General features: G+C 50.0%; 1 protein-coding gene across 1 annotated transcript in view; it reads right to left on the bottom strand.

The window, feature by feature from the left end:
- Window positions 1-5,511, bottom strand: part of crispld1a (cysteine-rich secretory protein LCCL domain containing 1a) — a gene marked incomplete at its 5' end in the record, with an annotated part of 14,173 nt that extends 8,662 nt beyond the window's left edge. The window contains one exon of the mRNA XM_084456587.1: window positions 5,326-5,511. Within this exon, the coding sequence (XP_084312713.1) occupies window positions 5,326-5,511 (186 nt within the window). The remainder of the gene's footprint in view (window positions 1-5,325) is intronic.
- Window positions 5,512-9,012: the final 3,501 nt, after the last annotated feature.

Raw genomic sequence — 9,012 nt, 5'->3', positions numbered from 1 at the left:
AGGCTATATAAGTGTGAAGGTGTCAGAGCTTAGACATTTCACACATTGGGCCCTGGAAGTCCCAAAGTGTGGCCCCACAGTAAATCTCAACCAATCACAGGGTCTAAAATAGCCCCCGGCCATTCGCCTCCCCAGCCCCCCCGTCTCGTCCCCCCAGAAACAACTGCTGCTCTCCACATTAGACCTGCTGCAACACACACCTGCCCGGCAACGGGATGCCTGCTAGGGCTGCTCTTTAACTGTGAGCAGGTTCCCCCACAGTTTCTGGGAAACTGGGGCAGCTGAGAAGAGCCGTTTGGTAAAAGCTTGGCCGTCGAGGCAATGTTGATGGACTGGCGCTGCCATGACGACACGGTGAGGAATATCAGATACCTGACGAGGACCGCTGTAAAAACGTTGAAGGGACGTTGTACAAATAAACCATTGGCGGGGCATTCTAGTCAGTGTGGGGGGGTATTTTTCCCTTCATTCAGCGCCTGTGTGTGTGAGTGAGTACATTCTACAGCGCAGTTTTTCACTGAGACTACCACAACACCTACAGTAGTTGTTATTGAGCAGAGCGAGAGAGGATTAAAATGTCCGCAATAAGTCTGTTCCCGGTCATCACCAGTAGAGCGTGAGCAGAGACATTCCATTACTGTCTCGTTCCCCCAGCGATGTCATATCCTCCATCGATTTTCCTGACAAGTAGCCTTATTTTCCTTCTCCCAAAGAAGAATCAATAATGTTTACACTGGGAGCCCTGAGTGAAACACATTAAGGGTGAAATGTGGTGATTGGCAAATGGTCTCTGGATGTCTCAGCCTTAGATTTTAGCACAGTGTAATCCTATGAATGGCAACTTTGTGGTCTAATGGTGACCAAAATGTTTCAGGCCACTGCTGGCTGTTCCAAGCGCAGGTCAGTGAGTCCATTCAAGTGATTGAGACCAGCAGGGAGCAAAGCTGTGGTAAGTTATCCTCAGATGCAGCGTTGCTGCTTCAGATCACAAAGAGAGGCTCTCCAGAGTTGCATTTCATAAATAAGTGGCAACTTTCCACACGTAAGAATCAAGCGCTTCCCCGCACGTGAGAGCACACCAAAAATAAAAGCACAGACTCGCAAGTCGTTTTTTAAAAGGTTTAAAAAAGTGTCACCGAGACACATATTTGAGAGTTGTTGAATGTAGTGCATAGCACAATGCCTGAATGTCAAACGGCTGCTGTTTGCACAGCGAGCCCAGTGTGTGTGTGTGTGTGTGTGTGTGTGTGTGTGTGTGTGTGTGTGTGTGGGGGGGGGGGTCTCCAAACCCTGGCCGCACTTCTGCTGGGGCCTGTAAAGAAAAACACGTCCGCAGCTAAAGGCTTTCAGCGCCGCCAACGCGCCATTGTTTATTTCGCTTAACACCTCATTTGCGGCTATTTTTTTTTCTTCTTCTTATTCTTCTCCTCTTGCTCATCTGGTCACATTCCAGAGGGTGAGAAGGGTTAACTTCCTCTGTGAGTCTGGGTTTCCTGCCTACAGTCAATGGTGCATAGAGAGAGAGAGAGAGAGAGAGAGAGAGAGAGAGAGATATGGGAGTGTGAGTGTGAGAGATGGTGAGCTGAGGAAGAAAAGAGTAGGCAGAGAGAGAGAGAGAGAGAGAGAATAAGGGGGTTGCTAGAGAGAGAGCGAGAGAGATAGAGAGAATAAGGGGGTTGCTATAGAGAGAGAGAGAGAGAGAGAGAGAGAGAGAGAATATGGGGGTTGCTAGAGAGAGAGAGGGAGAGAGAGAGAGAGAATAAGGGGGTTGCTAGAGAGAGGTAGAAGGAGATGGTAAGAGGTTTTGTGGCGGAGCAAGCAAGTGGGAGAGAGACAGACAGAGGCTGATGATATGAGGATAATGATCTGTCTGTCTGTCTGTGTGTGTGTGTGTGTCCCACAGCCACAAAGAGTGCTGCTGTTACAGATGCAGTGTCATGCTGTGGAAGCCAGACTCCTGACCACACCAGTCCCATGTCCTACAGTAGCAGCGTCTTTCTGAGCTGCCTATTGTCCCACTCCGATCCCCGACCTGCCATCATCGTGTTGCAAACAGAGCGCGCTCGGCTCTGGAACTAGCAATCACAAAGAGACGCCAAATTGGTCTGAAAGTACATTTGAAATGTTCATACCAGAAACACTGTTGCACGCCAGCGATTTAAAAAACAAAACAAAAAAACGACAGACTTGAGGGAGGAATCACACACACACATGTGCAGAATGCTCTCACTAACCAGAGGGGGGGATATTAATACGGCTTCATGTGAGAAAAAAACATAAAAGAAACAGCGACTTGGGATTCCACTGGCGCCTGGCCAAAGCCAGCCAAACATCAAGGCTCGGACGACCCCTCTCTCCCGAGATGTCAGGTGTTTGTCTTACAGAGCTTCAAACGCTGACACTCGGCTGTTTAGGGGGGAGGAGCCTCTGTCACCTCTGACGTGAGGTGCGGCGCTGTACGGCAGCAGAGGGGATGTCCCTGGAGCGCCGGCGAGCGCTTAGTGTCGGGGCGGGAGCTGAGCCACAGGGATCAGGGAGAGAGGGAGGGAGAGGGAGAGAGGGAGAGAGGGAGAGAGGAAGAGAGGGAGAGAGGAGGAGAGAAAAAGAGGAAGAGAGGGAGAGAGGAAGAGAGGGAGAGAGGGAGAGGGAGAGGGAGAGGGAGAGGGAGAGGGAGAGGGAGAGGGAGAGAGGGAGAGAGGGAGAGAGGGAGAGAGGGAGAGAGGGAGAGAGGGAGAGAGGGAGAGAGGTAACGAGGGGGAGAGAAAAAGAGGAAGAGAGGGAGAGAGGGAAACTGCAGACCTGCGTGAACCGCTGTGTGTGTGTGCGTGTGTATGTGTTCGCGTGTGTGTGCGTGTGTATGTGTGCGCGTGCGCGCATGTAAGAGTGTGTAAAAGGGAGAGAGGCAGTGAAAGAGAGAAAGAGAGAGAGGGGAGGGGGGGGAGTGCACAGCTACAGTATGAGGTCTTCCATGACAGTTGAGAAAGCTGTCAGCCAGTGGGTAATTGGCAACACAACAAAGAGAGAGAGAGAGAGAGAGAGAGAGAGAGAGAGAGAGAGAGAGAGAGAATCATAGGAAAACAGAGCCCTCTGAAAATGAGGGCTTGAGCCCCCTGAACCCCAGCTGAGTGGCGGCGCAGTAACAACAGGGATCCCTCCACACTGAGAACAACGCAAGATTCAGTTCCCACAACCACCTCTCAGCCCCGTTCCCCCGTTCTCTCTCCTCCTCATCCCACCCATCCTCTCTCTCTCTCATCAACCTGCTTATATCTAGTTTTTCCCTAGATACAACACAACTCTTCTCTCTCCCCCTTCTCTCTCTTTAAAATCTGAAACAGATCTTGAATCTTTCTCTCTCTCATATGACCTGATAGAACTCGTCTCTCCCCCTGACCTGATAGAATTCTTCTCTCTCTCCCCTGACTAGATAGAACTCTCCTCTCCCTCTTTCCTCTGACTAGATAGAACTTCTCTCTTTCTCCTCTTGACTAGATATAACTCTCTTTCCTCTGACTATATAGAACTCTCCTCTGAATACATTACTTCTAAATAACATCATTTAGCAAACATTTTTATCCAAAGAAACTTAAAATAATTGCATTTAACGTAGGTAGTCAGTGTACTACTACTCGCCAGAACTCACAAGTGGATCTCTTTTCTAAGCAAGTGACTAAGAGCATAATCTAGTGCTAATGCCAAAGTGCAAGAGTAGCAGAATTTAAATACAATAGGTGCTTGAGGGAGGATCCTAGTAGTACTTCTAGGATAGATAGAACTCTCCTCTCTCTCTCTCTCTCTCTCTCCTCTGACTGTTCCCCTCCTCTCCCTCCTCAACTCTGTAGCCCTATGCCCCTCTCTCTCTCTCTCTGACACACACACACACACACACACACACACACACACACACACACACACACACACACACACACACACACACACACACACACAGTCTCTCGCTCCCCTGGTCCTCCTGTTGCATGCCTCTCCATATTTCACCCCTGGGTGCCCCTGCAGCTAAAAAAGCAGCCGACTGTAACAGGAGCCAGTTGAAGGGAGCTGTGCTCTGCTGCTTCAGCGTTTCTCCACTGGAGCGTACCCCAACCAGGGAGAGAAACACACACACACACACACACACACACACATACTTGCAGCATACGCTCACAGACACATTCACAAGAACACACACACACACATACGGTCACACACACACACTCTCAAGAGCACACATTTACGCTCTGACACACACTCATAATAACACACACACGTGCTCAGACAGACACACACACACTCTCAAGAGGAAACACACAAACACGCAAGGTCCAACCAGGCCAGCCTCTGGATTATACAACAACACATCCCAGACGTTACCTGGACTCAACTGTTTATTTCTGCATTGTGAGTCAAACAGCGCTCTCTCGTCTCTGAGCATGAGAGATGAAGAGAGGTAATAATTAGCGCCCACGCCGCCTGCTGTGTCTAGCGTTTCAAACGTCGCTGTTTGACTGTGCCCTCTGGCGTCAACGGCAACATACAAAGAAGCAGGACAGTCACATCTGTTTCCGCTCCAGTGGCCGTCTCTACGGGGACAGACCGCTGTAGAAAGCAGCGCAGTGGTCTCTGTGTGCGTGGCATGGAGGGGAGGGGGGGGGGGGGGGGGATGTGTTTGGGGTGGAGAGTAAAACAAGAAACTGGCCGCGGGCGTCGGCAGAAGGTGTGCTCTGTCCCCGGGAGCCTGGGGCCACGCATGCCTGCGGGCCATCGGCGTGAAAATCCCTCCGCATGCGTAGAACCGACAGAGAGGACGGCACGGTGATCCCGGTCCACAGCGCCGGTCGCCGGGCTCTAGGACCGGGCGTGTTCGTAGCCAGACGCTGCTCGTGCTCTGTGTTTGTGCGCTTCTGTGCCAGGGGGGTGGGGCCGCAGTAAACCGCCAGGGCCTGAATGGCGGCGCTGTGTTCTGCCGTCAGGGGCCGAGACGACTACTGCGCATCTGCTCCGGTACATTCCAGACACGTCACATCGGAACGACATAAGCTTTTTTAAGATAATAAGGCTGTCTCATGTCCTGTATGTTAGAAAGTCTAGTGGACTGTGTGTGTGTGCGTGTGTGCGTGCGTGCATGTGTATGAGCCTGTGACTGTGTGTGTGTGTGTGTGTGTGTGCGTGCATGTATATGTATGTGTGTGAGCCTGTGACTGTGTGTGTGTGTGAGTGTGTGTGTGTGCATGCGTGCATGTGTATGTATGTGTGTGAGCCTGTGACTGTGTGTGTGTGTGTGTCTGTGTGTGTGTGTGTGTGCGTGCGTGCGTGTGGAGTTTCTCCTACCATGAACTCCATGTTGGAGGCCTGGGGGTACACCTGTCCTCTCAGCTTGTTGTGCAGGTCCAGGATCATCTGCATGTCTTGGTCCGTGATTGCGCGGCGTCCTCGATGCTTGGCCTGCCACCAGTCCCCGTCCTCATCCAGGTACCGGTCCAGCATGGCCTCCCAGCCCGTGGAGTTGGGGAGCATCACCATGGAGATGGCGGCCTGGAGCGCCAGGAGCAGAGCGAAGGTGCTCCGGTAGCCGGGGGGCGCTGGCCTCATGGTCGGGGTCGGGGGGCGATGACCTTCTCAACTCTCCGCCGCTGGGATGGGAAGATGCACAAAGTTCTCTCGCTTGCTCCCTCTCTCTCTCCCTCCCCCACAGCGTACTTCTTCCTCTCCTCCTCCACCAAGGGAGCTGGCGAAAGAAAAGACATTTAAGAGAGCAAAACAGTATTATTGGTCTGGGTTCTCAACCTGTATCGAATTCGCTAAATAACTTGAGTCAATATTGAACTTGGGAGGTTCAGCCCGCTGGACCGCAGAGGCTGGCTGTGCTGCTGTAACAGCCCAGGCTTGGTGGACTGCCACTGGTATACCTCTTGGGGTTCACTAGGGGTAACTTGGCAGGCTATCGATAGCTATTAGCAGTTCCAAGGTAAAAACCACTACTAGTGTTATTACCTTCCTTGAACATTCCTGGCTATGTTGACAGATTTCCTTTCTGCTGTTACTGAACCTCAGATAACAGCTAAATGACCATGCACTGTGTCTGAAGGTGTGGGGAGTTTGACTTCCAGTGAAGATAGACACTAAATATTCTATTATACTGCGAACACTCAATATATTCAGTGGCTTTTTATGAAAATGCTACATAAACACCAAATGCAGACTCAATTTCATGGTATTTCATTTTTGATCTGTATCGTGCAAAATAGTCATTCAAATGCCGGTGATATATTGCTATCTGACCCAACCAGACAACTGTAAACGCGAAATTCTCGTTTACGAGAGTGTGTTAAACTATACCTTGTTTCAGTATACAGCCGCTCCAGCGAAGATCTTACGAAGCCAAGTGAAGTAGGCTAATGCAGGATGGACGATCTGCAATTAGCGTTGAATTCCGCAATTCATGTAGGCTAGTTCGGATACAGGTGACTGGAATGTTGCCGCTCAAAAGTGAATGGTAGTAGTAAGTAGTAAAAGTATGCGCACACAAAAAGTAGCCTTTTTTCGGCTGTCAAGTCTTTCTTCTAGCAGGAATCTTGCACTAAAGCCGCAAAAGCATCACTTCAATATTTATCCTCAAGTTGGCTGTAGAGTTGTGTGACGTTTCTGACCACGCCTTTCCCTAAGTTCTGAAACAACCCACTCGTTCATGCTGTGCCCTGTGTGCACGCGAGCGCGCGCGTGTTTCCGACAGCATGCTGCTGTTTGAGGGATGTAGATGCTTCTTAAAGACAAACACGCCATTCAAGATTAGGCCTACAGATAGTCATCCCAATAACATGAAACAATTCCGAACAGCTTCAAATGAAAGTTTAGACACAGTGGGCTAGAGTATTTAGGCCATGGCTGGAGCAAACAGCCTATTCGTTATGCCTGGTTGCAGATGGTTCTGTGGGGAGGTCTCAACACAAAACAAGCTTTTATTCACGGCTGGGCTGCTAGTCAGAATTTCCCTGCAGTATCTAGTACTGCAGCACCCATAGGCCTACTGGAAATACTGCAGCAAGTCTGACAGATGGTCTGTCCTTTTTCAATGACAAGAATGGAAACAGTAGCTAATTATCAATCTCCATGAGGGGTCATGTATATAGGCTACTGTATGCCCCTATGCAGAGTTTCCGTGCTGGGGAACATAATTGTCTTGTATAGGCCTACTACCTGACAAACATTGTTATACCAAATACTAACCAACCCGACCCGACGCTGATTATACTAAATTAAGTGTTTTGACTACTGGATTCCTTCACACGGCCATCTGCATTTAGACTAGAGAGAGCAGGTTTTCCACTGGGTCTCACTGGCGGTTCTGTCTAGTAGCTAGGCTACCTACCCGGTATAGCTACCCCTACTGCCTGACTAATCATTGAGAAAAACGGAGGGTTTGGAAACAGAAAGTCTGCATTAGAAGTCTATGGAAGTATGTTGAGATGCCCTTCATATCGAATCGTGTTACGCTACAGATTCAAGGCCATGACACAGTGCTGCCTAGTTAGCTTACTGAGTTCCTTCCTGTGTTTTATTTCTTTATTATGAATTCAAAAAAGGGGTAGTATGTGTATGGGAGGCATACAGGGGCACACGGGAATGGGTGTGACCTTGTTTCAGGATGAGGGTCCATGCCCCCCTCCATCTAACCTACTTCTATACCTCGGTTCAAAAGAGCTCTCATATTGGGGACCCACCGCGGGCTGAACTGCCATAAACCCCAGGGTTTACTGTCCAGTCTCTGGGTCAGTAGCAGGGGCCTCAGCCACAGCCCCGCCAATGGCCTTCTCTGTGGTCGGCAGGCAGCCTCTCTGGCCCGGGCCGGCCACCGCAGCTGAAATAGCATCGGACCAGCTTTACTCACTACTCCCCAGGGAAGCCCCACAGAAAACCTTAATTCATCTGCTACAGAATTATTATTACCGCTCCACATTTAACTTGTTGTGAAAGAGGGAAAGAGTTGGGGGGGAGTGAATGTGAATGAGTGTGTGTATGTGTGTTTGCATGTGTATGTGGTGTGTGTGTGTGTGTGCGCGCGCGCACGTCTGTGTGTGTATGGGCGCGCGCGTGCCTGCGTGTGTCAGTGTCTGCGTTACATGAATATTTAAGCTGAGAGACATAAAACATGCTGTAGGGTTGGTCGGTAGAACACAACAGTAGCTACTTATTTTTCAAAGCTCAAAATGTTTTATGGACCTGAGATTAAATCAATCGTGTTAAATTAAAGTTATGGCTGTGAGTGCCTGACATGTCCCTAACCCCACAAACCCAGCATGGACATGAGATAGGGGAAAAAGTTTACCAGCTCCTCGGGCGTTTAAGATTGACCGTATAGTAGTTTTCAACCCATTCAACTCCCTGTGACACTGTCTGATGAATGATTCTACCATGTTTCCAGATAGGTAGGCCCTACATAGCCGCGTTAGGGACGATTCGGTTGTTCCCCACAGCTCCACCCACCTCTCTCGTCTCGCGTGATTTCTCTTTCTCTCAGTCATCCCCTCTGTCTTTTATAGCCTCGTCCTTTCTCTCGGTCTGTTCTACATTTCTTGTAGAACCAGATTCTTCAAGATTCTTTATCGCCTCCTCTTTCTCACTCTCTCTCTATCTCGATAGTGTAGGCTATCTCTCCTGTTCCTCCTCTCTCTCTCTCTCTCTCCCTCTCTCGATAGTCTCTCCTGTTCCTCCTCTTTTTCTCTCTCGATACTGTAGGCTATCTCTTGTTCCTCTCTCTCTCTCCTCTTCTCCCTTCCCGTTCCTCTCTTGATACCGTATCCTTCTCCTCGCTCTTCCTCCGTCAGTCCACCCTTTCCAGTGCACAACTCCCTCCCCTCCTCTCTCTCTCTGTTTGTCTCCCTTCTCTGTGTATCTCTCCCACAGTCTCTCGCTGTAGAAAGCACCAGGTCCAGATGCTCCATGCAGAAGGCCGGCTCTGCTCTGCGTGTATCCGCTCCGGCCAGAGACCAGGGGGAGCCAGTAGAATGCATCCGCGGA

Source organism: Borostomias antarcticus (genome assembly GCF_949987555.1).
Source record: "Borostomias antarcticus genome assembly, chromosome: 2".
Lineage (NCBI taxonomy): Eukaryota > Metazoa > Chordata > Actinopteri > Stomiiformes > Stomiidae > Borostomias > Borostomias antarcticus.
The sequence above is the reverse complement of the archived record's forward strand: the minus strand, read 5'-3'. Positions and strand labels throughout refer to the sequence as shown.